The following is a 21,149-nucleotide window of genomic DNA, read 5'->3' as shown; positions in this document are numbered from 1 at the left end:
CAATAGAGATGAATGTGTGATTTTTGATAAGGAAAATAACCAAATTATAGCAAAGGTAAAAAAATAAGGTTTATCCTATGGTGATGCCGCAATGTGAAAATTATGCATTGAGTTATGAAAATATTGATAAATCTTACTTGTAGCATTTAAGATTTGGGCATTTAAATTTTCAAAAATTGAAGTTGATGAATCAAAAAGGTATGGTAATTGGGCTACCACCAATAAACGAAGAAAGAAAAATATGTGAAGGTTGTATTTATGGAAAATTACACAGATTACCATTTTCATAATCATCTTGGAGAGCTAGAGCTCCATTGGAATTGGTTCATGCTGATATTTGTGAACCAACTCAGACATAAACCTTTAATAAAAAAAAGGAATTTTCTATTAATTGTTGATGATTACAGCAAAATGATGTGGGTATATTTCTTGGCTAAAAAATCAGAAGCATTTTTAGTTTTTACTCAGTTTAAAGTTGATGCAGAAAAGCAAAGTGGTTTTCCATTAAAAGCTTTGAGAACAGATCGAGGAGGAGAATTTGAATCAAAAGAATTTTGGATTTTTTGCAAATAGAATGGAATCAGAAGAGAGTTGACAGCAACCTATACTCCACAACAAAATGGAGTAGCAGAGAGAAGAAACAGAACAATAGTCGAAATGGCTCGGAGTATGTTGAAAGGTAAAAATCTTCCTAATAAATTTTGTTTTGGGCTGAAGTTGTTTATATTGCTGTTTATATTCTGAACAGGTCTCCTACAAAATCCCTCCAAAATAAAACACCTTTTTAGATATGGTATAAGAGAAAACCAAAAGTAATTATTTCAGAGTTTTTGGATGTATTGCTTATGGAAAAAGTACCACTCAAGACAGAAAATTTTGATGAAAAAGGTGAAAAATATGTATTTGTTGGATACAGTGAAGTTTCAAAAGCTTATCGTTTTACATTCCAAAACAAATAAATTAATAATTTCCAGAGATGTTATCTTTGATGAGAAAAGTGAATGGAATTGGAATGAAAACTCTAGCCAAGAAACGATAATTTTATAAAATGATGATTCAAATAGAAGTCCAGATCCAAGGCCTACAAGTCCAAGTTCAAAAAGTCCAAGACAAGGAAGTTCAAGGTCAAGTTCTTTGGATTCAGAGACACCTCCCAGAAAAGTAAGGTCTCTTTCAGATATTTAGGAATCATGTGATGTTGCTTTCTTTTTTAGTGAACCACAAAATTTTGAAGAAGCAGCTAAACAAAAAATTTGGTTAAATGCTATGAATGAAGAAATTTTTGTTATAAAGAAAAATAATACATGGGAATTAGTAGATCACCCAAGAGGAAAAGAAATAATTGGTTTGAAATGGATTTATAAAACCAATTATAATGAAGATGGGTCTATTCAAAAGCATAAAGCTCGACAAAAAGGCTATTCACAACAAACTAGAATAGATTTTAATGAAACTTTTGCCCCTGTTGCCAAAATGGAAACCATTCGTACTGTTTTGGCTATGGCTGCCCAATTAAAAATTCCAGTTTTTCAATTGGATGTAAAATCTGCCTTTTTGAATGGGGAACTTGAAGAAGAAGTTTATGTTGAATAACCATTGGGTTTTATTGAAAAAGAAATTGAAGAAGAAGTTTACAAACTAAAAAAAATATTATATGGATTAAAACAAGCTCCAAGAGTCTGGAATAGTAAAACTGATAAAATATAAAAAAAAAAGTGGATTTATTTTTTTGGAATCCAAGTAAAATGGTCAAATAGATAAATATTTATCTCTTAAGAAAAATATGTTGAAGATCTTTTGAAAAGATTCAGAATATCAAATTGCAAACCAGTGAGTACTCCAATGGCAGTGAATGAAAAGTTGTCAAAATACGATGGTGCAGAAAAAGTTGATGCATCGATTTATCAAAGCTTGATGGGATCTTTAATTTATCTGACTAATACAAGGCCAGATATTGTGCATGCAGTCAGTATTTGTTCCAGATTCATGAATGAACCAAGCAAATTGCATTTTGCAGCAACAAAATGGATAATCCAGGGAACAAAGAAACACAGTATCAAATATATTTTTGAAAATAATACTAATCTTGTTGGATTATCTGATAGTGATTGGGCGGGTTCATTGAAAAAGCACGTCCGGCTATATATTCTGCCGAGGTACAAAAGTGATATCGTGGTCATCAAGAAAGCAAAATACTGTGACTCTATCGTGCAAAAGCCGAATACATCTCAGCAACAAATACAACATGTGAAGCTGTGTGGCTCAGAAGAATTTTATCAGACTTGCAGCAAAAGTAGAATACCCTACAACTATTTTTTGCAACAACATGTCAGCCATTGCAATAACAAAAAAACCAGTATTTCACAGCCGATCAAAGCATATAGAAATACGACATCATTTCATCAGGGAGTTGACTGAAAAAAGAGAAATTGTGCCAAAATTTATCAACACAAAAAACCAGCTTGCAAACATTTTCATGAAGACAATTACAACAGATATATTTATCCAGTTCAGAGATATAATGAGAGCGACAAAGTAAAGAGAATGTTAAAATCCTAATCTGTCACTCTCTCTCTTCACCGCCTTCTCTTCACTCTCTCTTAACTGCCTTTCTGTCTCTCTCCCTCTCACCGCCTCATCCTGACACTCTCTCTCTCTAAAACCTCCTAAATAACCTTCATAATATATGTGGAGTATCTTCCTTTTTGCATCACTCTACAAATCTCTCTCTCCCTCTCACCGCCTCATAGGCAGTGGAAAACCGCCTTCATAATATATGTGGAGCATCTTTTTTTTTACATCACTCAACAAATCTCGCTCTCCCTCTTATAACCTCATCCTTACTCTCTCTCTCTCTAAAACCTCCTAAATAAAAGACGGTGAAATACCGCCTTCATAATATATGTGGAGCATCTTCTTTTTTTACGTCACTCAATAAATCAAAAGAGAGCACGCATAAAAAATTGTCCTTTTTACATCACTCGATAAATCAAAAAAGAGCACGCATAAAAAATTGTGTACTTTGTAGATAACCATCTCAACTTTGTAATACGACCCGTAAAAACGAACCGCCCTTGAAGGCTTATAAATAAGACAGGTTCGTGTTTTGTGCAGGGAGAGCGTAGAAAAAAACGAAAGGTTTAATTAAAAAAAAGGGGTTATGGTCCCTAAAGACCATAACATTCATTTGTTATCAAAATTATTTTTATGAAATAGTGAAATATCGTTCAGTTGATACTGCGGCCTCTTCATCCCCATCTTTTTTTGCCAAATTCACAACAAACCTCCTACGATCTCAGCCTACTCGATCATCGCTGCCAATTTTCCATCCCCCTTCTCTTCCCGCTTGCTCACTTGCTGCTTCCTTCTTCACTCATTGTTCTCCGCTCTCTCATGGTTTCATCTGCGCAACTTCCACCTTCTCTCTCTAGAACCTCTAGTTTTCTCGATCATCGCTGCCAATTTTCCATCCCCCTTCTCTTCCCGCTTGCTCACTTGCTGCTCCCTTCTTCACTCATTGTTCTCCGCTCTCTCATGGTTTCATCTGCGCAACTTCCACCTTCTCTCTCTAGAACCTCGAGTTTTCTCGATCATCGCTGCCAATTTTCCATCCCCCTTCTCTTCCCGCTTGCTCACTTCCTGCTCCCTTCTTCACTCATTGTTCTCCGCTCTCTCATGGTTTCATCTGCGCAACTTCCACCTTCTCTCTCTAGAACCTCTAGTTTTCTCGATCATCGCTACCAATTTTCCGTCCCCCTTCTCTTCCCGCTTGCTCACTTGCTGCTCCCTTCTTCACTAATACTTCTCCGCTCTCTCATGGTTTCATCTGCGCAACTTCCACCTTCTCTCTCTAGAACCTCTAGTTTTCTCATGCTTTCGTACCTCGCGCTCAACCCATTCACTTAAAAACCCAATAACCCAATGCTCTTCCCCCTTTCTCTCTCGTCCAAATAAACCCCCTTCTCTCTTATTCAAATTGTTTCATTTTTCTCTACTTTGCCTTCCGTCCATGTATACCCCACATCCCTTTCTCTCTCATCCAAATAAACCCCCTTCTCTCTGAATCAAACTTTTTCTTTTTTTTATTTTATTTTGCCTTGCCTCCTTCTACATGTCAAACGTTCCCTTTCTTATTTCCCCGTACCTTTATTCATATGTCCAACTCTCTCTCCTCTTCTTACAATAAAAAAATTCCAATGCATAGCCCCTCTCTCTCTTTTAACCAAAAGCACTGCCCATTTCTTTATAAGACTTACCTTCCTTTATGCACATCAAGCCCCACAAAAAAATTTCTTTTTTTTCTCTCACTTAACTAACTTGTCTTTATTTTCTTTTCTTTTATTTCATTAAATGATCCCATGTTACTTTTTCACCCCTTCTTTGTTATATTATTTCGCTCAACTCCATCTTAGTTTATTTCCTAATTTACTTCATTTCATCTTATCTTATTTTATTTACCCATTTCATTTTATCTCATTCACTTCCCTTATTTTATTTATCTCACTTCACTTCATTTTAATTTAATTTATTTAATTCCATTTTTCTAATTCAAATTTATTTTAATTCATCTATTTTATTTTTCATCTCATTTTCCATCACTTTTATTTCCGCATCACTTTTATTTTCACTTTAGTCTCTTTCTTTCTCTCCATTGCCTGTTTGACCGGAGGGTAGGCTGAGCCTTGCCGTTGTGCCGGTTTGAGTTACCGTGCCTGTCTTACTGCCACGACAGGCTAGCCATCGGGCCAGACTGATCGGTGTTCGTTTTGTCGTCTAGCCGTAATGCCGTTGTGCTGGTCTGAATTACCAGGCCCGTCTTACTGCCACGACAAATCAGTCACCATACTGGTCTTGCCATTGTGCCAGCCTAACCGCCTTATCGAACTTCTTCTCTCATTTTCACGTCTTTTATCGCTTTATGGCAAGGTAGGGTCCTATGACCCACACTTCTGTTTTTTGATGTGTGTGGTCTTGCCATTGTACCAGCCTAACCGCCTGATCGAACTTCTTCTCTCATTTTCACGTCTTTTATCACTTTATGGCAAGGTAGGGTCCTATGACCCACACTTCTGTTTTTTGATGTGTGTGTGTTTGCAGGAAGGAGAAACAGGTAAAGGGAGGCGATTCCAAACCGGCCATAGGCTAGGGGGCTTTCTAACGTGATCTAAGAGGGCGCCCACGCGAGCCAGCTCGAGCGTGTCACGGAGGCAATTGAGGTAAGTCCTGTCTCACGACCCTAATTCCTCTCTCACCGATTGGTACTTCTACCCACGTCTTCTTTACGTGGTTCCCGAGAGAGTGATCTCAGGTCCCGGGTCCATCTCGAACCCAGAACCACACCACAAGGTCAACCCGATCCGGAGGACGAGATCGAGACACCTAACCAAGGGGTACTATTGAAATGTACAATAGGTATAACGAGTCACTATTGATAAAATATTGTTTCCCATATGTAATTAGTGAAGAATCACCATAGGAATGGTTCCATGTGTGACTCATAATTAATTAGTGAAGAGTTATGTTTCAAAATGATTAGTGAAAAATCATGAAAGATATGAATGAACGAGTGTAACCAAAAGTAACTAGCGAAGAGCTGTGAATTCAAGAGTTATAGGTGATGTCTTGGGAGTAAGGTGTGTCCTATTTAAAAAATAGTATGTCTACCCCTTAATTTTGGGGGAATAATGTTATATAACTACCATATAAGAGATACTTAAAGTTAAATCGAATTGGAGGCTTTTTGTTAAGTGTCTAGGACAATTAACTTTAAAACTTAACATTATTAATTTGTATGAAATTTTTACAATTATTAGTATTACCAATGTGTATAAAAATTTCAAAGTAAAATTAATATTAGATATTATAAATTATCTCTTTTGGATGGTTGAAAATGCATGTCACTATTTGAATTCTAATAGTTTTACTTTCAAAAAAATGTTAGTACATATATATACAAAAACACACCAAATCCAGCCAGATCCACCCTCAATGTCCATGACTAGTTCCAGATCCAAGTTGGGCCAACCTCACGGGCCAACTCCCAACCTTGAATTCCTAACTCTCAGCCTTGAATTTTTCACACATCCCCTTGATCCGTCCGTACCCACTTTAGAACTTAAAATTTCATAATCAAAGGTGGAAATAAACATTTTTGGCCACAATAAAGGATTTTTGGATTAGTAGGGTTTTTGAGGCATACCTTACTTTTTATTATAAAGTCTTTGCCTTGCTTGTGAATGGCCCTTGAGCTTTAGTGTGGCTAAACGTTGCAAAGAATATAAAGAGACTATTTACTTTTGGTACAAGGAGGTCATTTCAAACCTACGGTCATAAGAGTGTCATTTACAAAGTTTAAAAAAATAAAAAATTCTATCCCGTGCTATCTAATTTGACATCTAATGCTATCTAATTTGATATCCAATGGCTAAGAATATTTGTGACCTCTTTGTAAAAAAAATAAATGGTTTCACAGTATGCAATGCCCATTTAAAATTGAGTTAAAAAGTTGGAAACAAAGAACTCAAAAGATGACCAACTCCATTCTATCATCTAAACACGAAGAAGTATGATAAAGCATGATGAGCCATAAGAAAATAAAGGCATGGCAAAGAAAAACCCTCAATTGTTGTGCAACAGAAATTTACAGCTGAAGAGTGATGGCTCATAAGGTATGATGTTGATGAATGAGTCATTTTCTTCCCCATAAGGCCACTTAATCTTCTTTACCCCACCGCTCTTCTTGAAATCCTTGTGCAAGTAGATCTCGAGGCCCCTCGCCTTCTTTTTCGAGACGAGGAGAGCATGCTGCTGCAAAATCACATCCATCCCGGGTCTCACATTGCGTCCTCGACTCTGCAAGAAGGTGAAGTTGCCAACATCAGCTTCAATGGTGACTTGCTTCCACTTCTTCTCTTCACTCAAACTCCATATTCCCAACTTTCCATTTCCGAATGCATGAATAAAGCATACCTTCTTTCTCCAACTTACCAATTTGCAGGAAATTGCTTCAGAAGCCGAAAGTCTTGAAAGAGTTTCTGCAACTTGCAAAGGGAGAGCAATGATTTCCCACACCTCTTTGTCCATATCGAAAATCGCTACACTTCTTCGAAAGTGATTATTGATAAATACTTCGTAACAAGCTCCGCCTGTGCAAAGATAGGTTGCATCACATGGGGAGATAGGATACCCGGAATCTAGAGGGGGATCCAGAACCCTCTTCCACAATCGTGTCGAAGAATCGAACAAGTGATACTGTATCTCAATTGGCAGGCTGTATGCCATACCACATATCATTGCACATAACAGTATCTTAAAAGTTTGGTTGTGAGGATCGAATTGAAATCCAAAGCCTTTAAGCACAAGTTGCTTGCCAGGATCCCTGATCCTGAGCCTAGGGTGGGTAAAGAATTCTCTAGTCATGGGGTTGCAGACACAAAAGGTTAAACTATAGCCTAGCACAGTCGATGCTATAAAGCATACCAAACCATGGCTAGACGCAGACAACCGCACAAACAGTTGTTGCTTACCCTCCTCTTCGGAAGCTCTACCGAACATCAGCTCCCTCATGGGTACTTTGCTGCATGCCTCTAGTTCAGAGAGACTAAAACTGAACAATCTATTCCTTAGTGTTAAAATGGCAGATGGATCAGATGAGGACGGAGGTTTCAGATAATGGAATTGAATAAAGAAAGGGGAGGAGAGCAGTTGTTTCCATGATTTGGATACACGTTTGAACCTGACAATGGATCTTACAGGAAGGGCAGATAGAATACAAACCATGACGTCCCCGCATATAAACAAACCAGTGTTCTTGGGAAATTCATGCATATGCAGGGTTGAGATTGTAGGCTCCAAATCTTTCAGAGCAGATCTCTGCAAGCTTTCTGTCGCAGTCGAGCCATTAGTCACCATGGCGCGATGTGAAGAGGTTCTCTTTCCTCTCACCATGGCGGTGGCTTCAGTCTCCAGTTCTTCATTCAAACACTTTGTCATGGTTGATCCTCTTGGCTCTGGTCATGGTTGAAGTTGAACGAAGGCCATGTATTTTTACTCTTGGCTCTTTTGGTTTAGAAATTTTCACAAACAGGGTGTTATCTTTGGGAAAGAGTTACAGAGAGCTAATATTTTAGGCGAATTTTAAGCAGAGTCATGCACATAGAGTTGCAATTAGATTTCGTGTGTGCCACTTGATATATTAATAATAATAAATAGAAAACTGCAAAGAATATTTCATCTAAAAATATCTTTAACTGCAAAGAATATTTCATCTAAAAATATCTTTAACTGCAAAGAATATTTCATCTAAAAATATCTTTAACCCAAACAAGGTAATAACATTTATCATATTCAACTTACATCTAAGACTTACCTTAGAATCCATAATTCCTATAAGACATTCCGTACATATCCAACCAAATGGTTATTTCCGTACCTATTAAAATGCGGACGCAATCAAAATAGGGCAAAGCAATGAAGTTTCAAGAGAAATCTTTGTGATGGCGCTAAAATATATTTTTATTTTTAATTATAAAATTTAAAGGCAAGCTATGCTTTCTTTAGAACATAAAATTTATATACTTCCCTTTATCCAACCGTTAATTCTAAATAGAGGGCTAAGATTGCCTCAATAATTCATGTTTGTACGCTATTTTATTTTTAATTTTTTCTATAAACTATTTGAAACCAAATTTTGTACGTCTAATCCTCTATTAAACTTGCACTAGCGAAAAAATATAAAAAATTATTTTTAATAAAATAAAATGACTAAAATACCCTTACAAGTTTCAAAAGGTATTTTGGTTATTATATTTTATTGAAAAATTATTTTTAATATTTTTATAGGTGCGCCCCAATGAGAAGATGATACATACCAAATTTCATTTTCATATAATTTGTAAAAAAAAAAACTGAAAAATAAAATACTTTGAGACATTGAATCGAAGATCAAATGGTGAGTGGCTTTCTTGATCAAAATTGGACGGTTGGATGGTAGGGGAAGCATAGATCTTTTATGCTATTAGGGGAAGTATAAAAACCTTTCCCAAAATTTAAAGCTTAAAAAATGTAGATCTTCTATAATGTAGGGGAAGTATAGAGACTTTTCCCAAAATTTAAAGCTTAAAAAATAGTGTAGATCGAGCCGATCTATGAACACTTGAAAATCTTGAAAATTGACTGTCCAAAACTGTATTAGAAGATGTACTATTTCCAAAACTTGAAATCAATATATTTTTTTTTTTTTCCTCATGTGCATGCATCTTGATGTTGAGATCAAGAATTTGAGGTGCACTCTAATATGATTCTTTACGACCTCGGTTCTATATAAACTTTTTTCAATTCCTAAAAGACGCAAGAATTTTAATAAGTAATGGATTTTCCATACATATCCAACCAAAAAGAAAAAAAAAAGGTAATTTCCATACATATAAAAAAAGAGTTAACGAATTTTCCATTAAGTAATGGAATTTCCATACATATCTAACAAAAAAAGGTTATTTCCATATATATCGAAAAAACTTTAACGGATTTTCCATACATATCTAGAAAAAAGTTTAAAACGGATTTTCCATGGTCTTTAGTGATGTAGTTACATTATATTTCTTTAAGTTTGATTTTATTTCTTAATAAGCATTGTTATCTCCCTTTCTCTTCTGGTTCTTTGCTCAATTCAAGATTTTTTTGGCACCTCTCTCCATCGATATGTATGCTCCTGAGGAGGATTTCACCTTCCTGGAGAATGATTTGTCAGACAGGGTTTTGAGGGTTAAGATAGAGGCAGGGCAGTCCGATCATGTACACGACAATGACAGTTGCAGAACCATCGAAGACTGGTTGTGCCGCCACCAAGCGAACCGCAAGAAACGTATTGGCTCTCTATCTCTCTCTCTTGATTTTTAGTCCGAGGGGTTAGGTTAGAAACCTGTATCAGCTTCCTCTTAGCGCGAGGTAGCACAGTAGCAGGGATGAAAGGTTTCTCTCTTCACCCTCCGAAGTAGACCCGGACTCGAATAACCTAAAATTTAATAACCTGACGTTGAACTTTGGGTTATGAAGCACCCCATGTTCTTAATTCTCTGTTTCAAAATTTGACAATTTGACAATTTGACAACGCTGAGGTTTCTCTCTTCACCCTCAGAAACCCGGACTCGAATAACCTGAAATTCGATAACCTGAAGTTGAAACTTCGGGTTATGAAGCACCCCATGTTTAATAAAATTATTTTAATAAAAATATTTTCTAAAGTAATGTATTTTTCTTAATAAAATTATTTTGAATAGATTGATGATTTTTTTATAAAATTACATTTTTTGATGAATATGGGAAGTGTTTTTCTAGTTTGCTCAATAAAATTATTTTTAATAGAATTATGATTTACAAAAGGACTTTTTTTGATGAATATGGGAAGTGTTTTTTTTTTTTGTGTAATAAAATTATTCTTTTTGATAAAACTATTTTTTTGATGAAATTGATTATTCTTTTTGATAGATTTTTTTTAATTATGTTTTTTAAGTGCATGATATAGATATACTTGTAATGATGGAAATGAGACATTTTGTTTTTTTAAGTGCATGTAAAAATTTTGGTTGCCTTATGTTCAATGAAACACTACACCATCATCTTGTATGTGCTTAGTACTTCTCTTTTTTCTTTTTCTTTTTTTTATTTTTTTTATTTTTCTATCAAGGTTTTTGGAATCTTATGAAAGAGTCTTTAAAAGATCAATTAGAGAGAGAGAGTTTTACCAAAGTGATCTTAATTTCAAATCATCTCTCACATTATGAGAAATTGATTTTTCTAAAAAAAAATTCATTTTGATTAGCAAAATTATGTTTTGTTTTTTTTTTATCAAAATGGGAAGTTTTTTTGCTATATTGCTTAATAAAATTATATTTTAAATAAAATTATGTTTTTTCATAAAAAATTATGCTTTTTGATGAATATGGGAATTGTTTTTCTATTTTACTTTTTTATTAAAAAAATATGGTTTTTTAATAAAAATATATTTTATGATAAATATGGGAAGTGGTTTTTCATTTTGCTTAGTAAAACTATATTTTGACAAAAATATGATTTTTTAATAAAATTATGTTTTATGTTAAATATGGGAAGACTTTTTCTATTTTGCTTAATAAAATTATTTTTTGATCAAAATATTTGTTCTACTGTTCTTATTTTTTGATAAAATCAATGTGCACAACACTGATATGGATATGGTAAATACATATAAGAACAGTAGAACAAATATGGCTATGTATATGGTAAATATACATTGATTTTTCGTTTTGATGCATATCGGGAGATGTACTTTCTGTGAAGTATGCCTTATTTAAAGTATTGTATAAATTATGCTTTATTTAACCATATGGAAGATGACCTTTCTATTTCTTGTCCTAATTAGTTGGCGTTTTTATTTGATTTAATAGCATCAAGCTACTTTTGTTTTTTGACAAAAAGTGCATAAACTTTCATTTGTAATGTGAGTGATTTTTGCACACAAGAAACTAGAAAGTTTTTCATGTAAGGCTTGAAATGAATATCTTAATTCTTAGAAGAAGATGTTATATGAGAAAAATAGGTTCGATTTCGCAAACACCGATCTAGCTCCACTCCGTAAAGAAATTTCAAATCAGCAAATCACCTTGTAAACTATGGGAGCAAATACTGTCCATCTACTAAAACCTACTTAAAGGAATTTTTTTAATTTAAAATTTTGGGAATTATTGAGAATCCTAGATGATTATTTACAAAAACTAGAAATTTTGGATTTCAAGTTTTCTAACCCTCAAAAAATTGGACAACCTTTTTAGGTTCTTTTTTGAGGTTACTCCGTGCAGATGTTACATTCTAAAATAGATTGGGTTTACCCAAAACTGAGTAAATTGACCGTATTCGGGAGAATAAAATCTTTTGCCAAATTATGTGTGCTTTACAAAAATGACATCCGAGAGACCTCCGTTTTTTTTAGTTTATTGGGTTTACACAAAATTGACATTTAGGTAATTGGGTACCTAAAATTGAGTAAATGGACAGTATGCTCTTGCAGGAGCATAAAATGTTTTGGCATTTCATGTCCTACACTATAGGAGCACCTCTTATCTTTTCTCTATGATGGAGGGGGAGCTTCACAAAAAAACTTTTATATTTTCTCTATGATGGAGGGTGGAGATTCACTATAATTAGAAAGAAGTTGTGTTTGTGAGTCCGGTCCATCTTAAGATGGACCTTAAAAAAAAAGTTAAAAAAAAGCACCCAAATAAATGGGGCAAAAGAATTTCAAAAGTACATTTTAAAATTAAAATTCTTATCTTTTATTTTTGGTATGAATCTGTTAAAAATTTATATCTAGAACCTATCTTTAAGACAATCTTTAACTTTAAGGTGGACTGCACCCAAATAAATGGGGTAAAACAATTTCAAAAAATACATTTTCAAATTAAAATTCTTAGTTTTTATTTTTCCATATTCGTATGAATCTGTTAAAAATTTAGATCTAGAATCTATCTTTAAGATCATCTTTAACTTTAATGGACGGCGAGCATGCAGTAGAAACCCCATCCCTATAATTACCCGATAACTAAATTTGATCTCCTAAACCACATTGTTAAATGGTATATGTATGAACTATATATGTCTAGGTATAGTATGATGCTTGTGGTCTGCGATAACAGTGTCGTCATAAGAACTAGCACCGTTCAATCGATTAGTTGGACGGTGAGGTAGAGAGAGTGGGTCACAGCCATAACCCTCCTGACCACTCCTGACCATGTTGTTACTTTGTGCACCATATTATTACTTCCCATGTTTCTTTTTCCCATGGTTGCCTTTTCCAGAAGAGCACACTGTAATCAATGGTGTGCAGTGGACACTACTCAGACAAGCTATTCGTTCTAAGTTTTCAGTTAATGGTAAATTCTGTCTATGTGAGCCTTTGTTTGGAACTGATGTTAATTTCAAATATATGTTATAGGAACTTCTTGTGTAGGTCGCTTTGGAGTACTGTACTCCATACTCCATTGGATTCTTATCATTATGGTGAATTTATGTAAGGATAAAGTTTATATAGAGCTAAACAATTGATCATCTTGACATCATGGACATGAGAAAAAAAAAAAGATTTCAAGTTTTGGAAATAGTGCATCTTGTAACACACATTCAAGATTTTCCAGTTTACATAGATCTTCTTGATCTACACTATTTTTGAAGCTTTAAAATTTATAATTGACGTTGAAAATATATTTTAAGGCTATCACAAAGATTTCTAGTATTGAAACCACATTTCTCGATACTATTTGAAGGTGCACTTTAATTTGATTGTTTAGAGCCTCTACTCTATACAATCAGCACCCTTTATGTAATAATCAGTATTATGAGTACATAACAACCCATGTAACATTAATTTTATTTCCTCACTGCTGTTCTTTTAAGGGGGTTGATCAGGTGGATCACCTGAAAATGGTGGGTTCCAATCCTGCCCATCGGATCATTGATCCAACAGTGGGCAGGGCCCACCCACCAGTACATGTGGATGGTACTCTGCCCCCTGGTAAAATGACCAATGTCTTGCACTTTATTTGTTCAAAATGAATAATGTGGAATGTTATGGTGGGGTGCCACAGTACTCGGTCATGGTCCAATAGAACTTTATTTATTTTTGAAAGGTTTTAATGGCCTCATATATCATGATTGGTGTCATGGTGCTATTGGGTCCTAACATGGTTGGATGGCACTCCACATGATCAAGCCCCATAATTCTCTTCCATATTCATTTTATTTATCTTGATTTGTTTCTGATAAGCTTAATTTCTGATGTTCTAGGAGATGAGGCAACACAAAGTAGTGTTATGTCGGCTGCAAAAAGTTATTTTACACGCACAGTAAGATATTTGATACTTGTATTCTTGGTTTCTTCCTCTTTGTTTTTTTGTTTGATTTTAAGCTATTGAAAGTTACTTGTATCCTTGTCAATGGAACATGTTTTCATTTTAATGGAGAAATATAATCAACACCTTGTCATGCTTTTGTTTTTGAAGCCTTTCTCAGATAGCATGGATGAAAGAAGGGGAAGAGAAGAGACACAGTGGTTCAATGCATCAGGTAAGCTCAGAGAGCTTAATTTAGGAAGTGTCAAATCAACCCTGCAAATGTGAATTGTCTAAGAAAGGAAGAAGTTCTGTTTGATAACTTGCGGTTACTTCAACTACCCTGTTCTTGGTGGCTATTTTTGCTCTCTTCATCCTTTCCATTTGTGTTGCTGACACATCAACTCAGTTTAAATGAAGTTCTAATCAAAGGCGGGTCTCCTTCCAAAAATCGGTGTTAGAAAAGGATTTAGATACTTAAACACATCCTAAGTCATCCAAGATGAATTTCCACATTCCACTTTAGATGAATTTCCACTTTCCACTTTATTTCCATGATTTACAACGCAAAAATAGTGGAGATCTGATGAAATGGGAAGAAATAAAAGAACAGCAAAAAAAAAAAGTTTCTAAATAGACTTTTTTTGGGTTTAAAACCTTTTTTTTTTTTTTTTTTCTCAGATTCATGATTATGGTGATAGAGATTATCCGCATTTGAATAGGTGCATCATGCACCAAAACACCATCCTTAACATTGATGTATGGTACTGGTATTTTGGAAATTAGTCCTCACTATTTTGAAAATTAACCAACCCAAAATAATTGGGATAAGGCTTGGATGGTGATAAATTATTAATGGTATGAACTTTTCTCCTATTAATTTGAAATGAAAATAAATTAGAAATTTGAAATTTCAAAATGACCTTCTTATAATAATTGACTTTCATCTTTGCTAATTTTATGGTAATGGTCATAATTAATAATCATGTCGTAATGATCTCCACTTTTATTCAATACCATCGGTAGCACACACCATAATTTGTTTTTCTTCCTTGAGTTTGTTTCTTGGGGACTGATTAGAAGGTTGGTTTGTTAGCCTGAAAATGGTGAGCAGTTCCACTGCCAATGATTAAAGAGTGATCAAACAACAGTGTTTCTGCAAATGCTACTGTCTATGCGATAATTGCCCATGCTTTGTATTTTCATTTGATTCCAGTGATTAGTGAGAAATGTTAACATGAGGTGGCACCCTAACAAGTAATAAGCAACTAGTGCCAGCATTTCTGGACTCGGCTGAGGGGACTCGGAGTCAGCCGAGTTACACTGCTTCAGCCTATGGGTAAGGTCGAGTACTATGTCCCGATAATATATATATATATATATATATATATGAAGATGCTAGGGTGAGCCCACTAGCTCACTGAATAGGATAAGCCCAATAGCCCAAATTGAATCTGGGCCGATCTGACGGCCGAGAGTGTTTGAATTTTAGGTTTTTTTTTTACAAATCTAAATCACTTGAAATTTTAGGTGAATATTCTTCTCATCAAGCCGCACCTACTAAAAATGTAAAACAAAATAATCCAAAAAATTAAAAATGACCAAAATACCCCCAAAAATTTATAGGGGTATTTTGGTCTTTTTTCACATAAAATATTTTTTTATCAACACACGTCTAAAATTTCAAGTGATTTGAATTTGTAGAAAAAAAAATTAAAATTCAAACACTATAGGGCATCCATGATTGTTAGATTGGCCCAAATTCAATTTGGGCCATTGTGCTCGTTTTTTCTTATAAGCCCATTATATATATATATATATATATATATATATATATATATATATATATATATATATATATATATATATATATATATATATATATATATATATATATATATATATAGGACAAGTCTTCCCTACAGGCAAAAATGAATAGTGATTTTGCCTACCCTCATCACCGTCTAAATTTCATCGTGCGATCATGATTGTTCGATAGTATTTTATTTTTAATTTTTTTCTAGAAATCAGAATGACCTGAATTTTGAAAGTATGTACATCTTACTGAGGCCCATCTAATAAAAATATAAAAAAAATTATCAGTAAAAAATAATTGACCAAAATACCCCCGAAACATTTCAGGAGTATTTTGGTAATATTTTTCATGTAAAATATTGTTTTTATAATTTTTGAAGATTCCTCAATTTTTGATGAGCACGCTTCAAATTTCAAGTCATTCTGATTTGTAAAAAAATAAAATTAAAAATGAAATACTATCGAACAATTGTGACCGTGCGATGAATTTTGGAAGGTGATGAGAGTAGGCGAAATCACTATTCATTTTCGCCTATAGGCGTTGCATAGTATTTTCCATATATATATATATATATATATATATATATATATATATATATATATATATATATATATATATATATATATATATATATATATATATATATATATATATATATATATATATATATATATATATATGGTTTTGTTGGGCTTCACCATTTGTGGTGTAGCCCTCAAAGTACTCAACATATTTAGACATTTAGTTACCCTTATCCGATAATATAGTAACTTTTTGTTTAGGGGTATTTTAAGTAATTAGTCAAAGGTAAATTAGAAATTTCTAATTGAAACAAAATCATTTATTAACAATAGTGGACAATAACATCATCGATAAGGTGTGTGACATCATCCCCAAGATATATTAATTGTTTTTAATTACCAATAGAATGCCACTATTTGCTTATAAAAATATCCATTCTACCCCTTCTAAAGGACCCAAAATACCCCTACTTGAAAAATTTTGTATTACAATTCAAGGGTATTTTAGTGTTAAAAAATGTTTACAAAGTGTAGCCTAACAAAACCGACCACCAAAGTGTAGCCTAACAAAACCCATATATATATAAATTCTAATTGAAATGTTGGCTATTATGTGAGTCCCTACAGCCTCACATCTTCAATTCGAATCCTCCCGGATGGTATCTTATCATATATAAACCTTATTTACTTTTACTATTCCCTTTTTATTTTAAGCATAACATGAACTCAGCCCAATTAATCGGACTTAGCCTCGTAACTCGCCTCGGTCAAGGTTCAACTACCTTGGTGGAGTCAATTTTCTAAACATTGAGAAGAACTTTGATAATCACTTCCTTACATGCCAAAAATACAGGTTACCCTGCCCACCCATGTAATGATGGGCAGGGTATACTTGCAGCATAGCACAGTGGGATTGTACATCTCATGATATACTCCCATTGCTTTTTATTCTTGATTTTTTGGCTTTCTCTTTAACATTGTAGGAGATAAGGAGGCACAAAAGAGTGATTCAACTGGGTACTTGGATCATATGCCCAATATTTTAGGAGATAAGGCGGCATACAAGAGTGCTTCACCTTGGAACAAGAGTTATCCATACACTAAAAGATCCAAGAATATTCATATCAATTCTGTTATTTTGGCTATGAAAAGTGCTTTCTTTCGAAAGGTAAGAAAAAATGTCTGCATCTCAGCATGTTTATTTACCTTCTATGTAAAAATCACCGATCCACGTGCCATGTTTTTGAAGCTTTTCTCATATGGCATACCCGTAACAAAGCAAGGAGATGCAACAGTTGTGATCGAGACAACAGGTTTGATCAAATCAACATCACCTATTTGACTTGTCTGTTAAAAACATGTGTCCTGTTTTGGTAAGAATTCAGTAGTTTGTTCATTCCAAAGTTGATGGTTGGCTTTTCAAGCGCCTCTTTCCTATTATTGTGGTAAATTACAAATTTAATAAATATTGTCATCCTATACTTTCTTTTGAAATTTTACGAGCTCAAATATGATGTGTAAGGCGAAATGGTGGACTAGGATTCGAGTAGCGAGTGTGAATGGTTGCAGTGAAAGGCGACATGGTTCTAAGTAGTGAGAAAGATATGGGGACTGATGGCCTCATGGAGGGTATGGTCCCTGAGAGAGCAGAATGGCGGACCAAAATTCGTGTGGCAAATCCCAAATAGTTGGAAAAAGACTATGATGATGATGAAAATATGTTGGGTAGAATAGTAGCTTCGGAATAGAGAAATCAACAAGTTTGCTCTCATTTTTTTCTCATTTATTTGGTTTGATATTAGTATAGTTTGGAATTTCAAATCACTAGCCAATACTGTAAAAGGATTACAACAATTTTCAAAAAAATTCAACTTTGGTTGAAATGCTCCAATTTCAGGTTCAATATGCGATTGGTTTGTTTTTTATGTTTCTTAATAGGATTTGCTCGTGTTTGTGAAAGTAAACATTATATGCGATTTACAATTCCCAAGGAAATTCCCAGGAAGATGTATATGCTTACAAATATGTGAATTTGCATACCAACAAATGTACAAGTTTTCTTCTTCTTCTTTTTTTTAACCTAAAATATCACAAATATCGAGAGCAGGACTGAGCCAAATTCTCTTGCGTTTTGAATAGAGGAAGTTGCTTTCATGGAGCTATTCAAATACATGTACTATGGGTGCTTATCAAAAACCTCTGCTCCTGAACTGTTGGATGTGTTGTTCATTGCCAACAAGTTTGAAGTTGTTTCTTGCAAGGACCACTGTAGCATATTGCTGCGTAATCACCACATGAACCTAGAAACTGCATTGCTGTGTTTTGAGCCTACATTGGAAAATGCAATCGATCCTCTCGTAGATGTTGCTAAGCAGTATCTTGTCGATCGTTACAAGGAGTTTACCCAGTAAGCATTCTCTTTCTTTAAATTCTTAAACTGGAAACTTCAAACATTTCATGAGATGGCTCTGAAAAATCAACTATGGACAAAGAGGTTCGAACATTAGCAAAAAAAAGCGTCTTGTTTGGTGTCTTTGATATCGTGGTAAATATTCATGTTTCATCGGTTCACCTTTCTGCTTTACAGTACTTTACTATATTTTATATTAGTTTTTGGGGTTTTCCTCAAATGTTAGCAATTGGGACATGTCTTTAATGTTTAAGTTGATGTGTGATTCATCTACCCAAATTTGGTTGAAGTGAGAAATTTGGGGAGGGTTAGACCATTTGATACAGGTGATTGAGGGAGAGACGAGTAGGCCAACTTAACTTGCTCATATGCATTTCTGAAATGCTATTGGTGAAAATGGTTACTAGATCTTGTCCAAAAGGCAGAGAAAGGTATGATCAAAATGGTTATAAAGTAACAAATAGTGGTCTAGTATGATACATTATATAGTGGAATAGTACCATATCATTATTGGATTGGTGGCCATGGTGATCTCGAATGTCTGATATTGGAATAGTACCATATCATTATTGGATTGGTGGCCATGGTGATCTTGACTGTCTGATGTTCAGTGAAACATATGGCTTTGCTCATTGGATGATGGGGACCATTTAGCCCATGGATTTAACAGAGGGCACCCAAACATTCCTTTATAATCGATAAATCATTATTCAATCTGTAAAAATGCAATGGAGTTCCTGGACTATTATTTCACAATGATTGATGAGGGCATGGTCTAATATTGCTGTTTCCTCATTTTCGATGAGCAGGTACCAAGACGAGTTGATGACCTTCCCTTTTGAAGGGATCAAGGTTGTGCTATCGAGCGATGAGCTGCAGGTGCCCTCAGACGATGAGGTGTACGACTTTGTTCACAACTGGGCACGGGCAAAGTACCCCACCCTCAAAGAACGTCGCAAGTTCCTACAATCGCACATCACCGACCTCGTCTGCTTCCCCAACATGACAACCAGCAAGCTCAAAGACATGTGACCGCAACTATGTCCTGGATGTGGTGCATACTGCCGATCTTTTCAAGGCACGTGGTCCACGAATACATTGTAATCTCATGACAACACGTGCCTACAAGATACGTCCCAAGAAGGAGGCCGAATTGGGCTCGCCTCCCATGCTTGTTTTGTCCTTTGAGTTGACACAAAAGGAGTGTGCTCGCCTATTTACATGTAGGAGAATATACTCCAGAGGATTTTTCTTGGGGGGCAAGGAATTCTACCTAATGGCCATATCCCAAAAACATAACCGGAGCTCTAGCTCCTCGGAGAGCTTTGCACTTTATCTCGGCATGGTGAAGGACATGCGGGTTACTGTCGATTTTGAGGCATTTTGGGGGATGTCAGATGATTTGAATTTCTCAAGTAATGCCAAGGCCACACTCAATTTTAAGGGCTTGGATAAAGAGTTTTTAGGGTTTGACAACCTTTTTGGTATCCCATGGTCCTCACTCATGGGAGAGGAGAGCCCCTACTTCTCAAATGGGGTGGTACGCTTGACTGTGGTGCTTACGATCAGGTCTTAGGGGCAAAAGGTGGGCGTATATTGACACTGAGTGTTTCTTTGGAGCTTGGTTGAGAACATCATGTATTTATTTCTTAATGGCAATTGCTATGCATATTTGGTCTTCCTACTAATTTGTTTGGGCAACTTTGGTTTTGTTGATCAAATCAGGGTAAAAGTTTTTACAATCTTACCCAGAAGAATTGTCACCAGATCTCCAAAATACATACAAGCATATAACACCATTAAGAAATGAAGTATTTGTGACAGTGCACACTAATTCAAGAACCAATTTATGGATGGTTCCATAAATCGCTTCAAAACAAAGAAAAAGAGTGTCTACTTCCTCTCTTGTGCACGTAGGGCAGCCGGAAGATGATGTTAATTTTTGGACTGTAAAGTAAACTCCTTCTGAAACCTCAAAGAATAAGAGCACCCACTTTCTATCATATGTGTGTTCGTAGTTTTACTGACACCCTAGCCAGCATAACCTCCCCTTAACCGGGGTCGGATTCAGTACAAAGGTGTCAAGAAAGTCCTAATTGAATTTCTGTAGGAATTAAATCAGGTTTCGAAAACGCTCTTAGTACCAGTTAAATTTGGTATTTGAAGTGTTTAACCCCCCCAATTCAGTAGCAACCGAGATGCAAACATTAGCGGCGAGAATACTCCCAAGATATAGCCGGTTCAAAAAAAAATCCTGACGAGAATACTCCTAAGATACAGCCGATTCAAAAAAAAAATCCTGAATCTCTGATGAGTTGCACGGTCAAAGGCTCCCATAAATCCTGACAAAATCTTGACGAAAATACTCATCACGGTCAAAGACTCGCATAACGCATAAATCTCTGATGAGTTGCACGGTCAAAGACTCGCATAAATCCTGAGAAAATCCTGCCTAGAATACTCATCACAACACTTCTGATCTGGCTCCTTTACAATCAATATCGATCACTTTTCACTTAATTTTGTTAAGACTATTCTCCCCC

General features: G+C 35.0%; 2 protein-coding genes and 2 long non-coding RNA genes across 6 annotated transcripts; all 4 read left to right on the top strand.

Moving 5' to 3' along the window:
* The first annotated feature begins 3,112 nt into the window (after nucleotides 1–3,112).
* Nucleotides 3,113–5,529, top strand: LOC148783583 (uncharacterized). Its single transcript, XR_016045299.1, has 2 exons — nucleotides 3,113–4,926; nucleotides 5,098–5,529. It is a non-coding gene; the product is annotated as an uncharacterized LOC148783583 (long non-coding RNA).
* Nucleotides 5,530–6,760: 1,231 nt separating this feature from the next.
* Nucleotides 6,761–8,168, top strand: LOC148783582 (uncharacterized). Its single transcript, XR_016045297.1, has 2 exons — nucleotides 6,761–6,862; nucleotides 6,998–8,168. It is a non-coding gene; the product is annotated as an uncharacterized LOC148783582 (long non-coding RNA).
* A 5,534-nt stretch (nucleotides 8,169–13,702) lies between these two features.
* LOC148783581 (BTB/POZ domain-containing protein POB1-like) lies at nucleotides 13,703–20,294 on the top strand. Of its 3 annotated transcripts, none has more exons than XM_088852843.1 (7): nucleotides 13,739–13,874; nucleotides 14,031–14,094; nucleotides 15,076–15,203; nucleotides 17,180–17,364; nucleotides 17,446–17,509; nucleotides 18,336–18,603; nucleotides 19,416–20,294. In XM_088852843.1, the coding sequence occupies exons 4-7, from the start codon at nucleotides 17,227–17,229 to the stop codon at nucleotides 19,636–19,638; spliced, it is 693 nt and encodes a 230-aa protein (XP_088708969.1). In that variant the 5' UTR covers nucleotides 13,739–13,874; nucleotides 14,031–14,094; nucleotides 15,076–15,203; nucleotides 17,180–17,226; the 3' UTR covers nucleotides 19,639–20,294. The 3 variants fall into 3 exon arrangements, with proteins under 3 accessions (XP_088708960.1, XP_088708969.1, XP_088708964.1); XM_088852838.1 differs by having other exon boundaries at nucleotides 13,742–13,874; nucleotides 15,076–15,198; XM_088852834.1 differs by lacking the exon at nucleotides 15,076–15,203 and having other exon boundaries at nucleotides 13,703–13,874.
* On the top strand, nucleotides 19,715–20,182 carry LOC18425786 (BTB/POZ domain-containing protein POB1). The gene has a single exon (XM_011631122.1). It carries the CDS (start codon nucleotides 19,715–19,717, stop codon nucleotides 20,180–20,182), a length of 468 nt encoding a protein of 155 aa, XP_011629424.1.
* Nucleotides 20,295–21,149: the final 855 nt, after the last annotated feature.

The sequence above is a fragment of the Amborella trichopoda genome, chromosome 1 (assembly GCF_054954075.1).
Source record: "Amborella trichopoda isolate Santa Cruz 75 chromosome 1, AtrichopodaSantaCruz75HAP2 v2.0, whole genome shotgun sequence".
Taxonomy (NCBI): Eukaryota; Viridiplantae; Streptophyta; class Magnoliopsida; order Amborellales; family Amborellaceae; genus Amborella; species Amborella trichopoda.
This window is presented reverse-complemented; position numbering and strand designations above follow the sequence as displayed.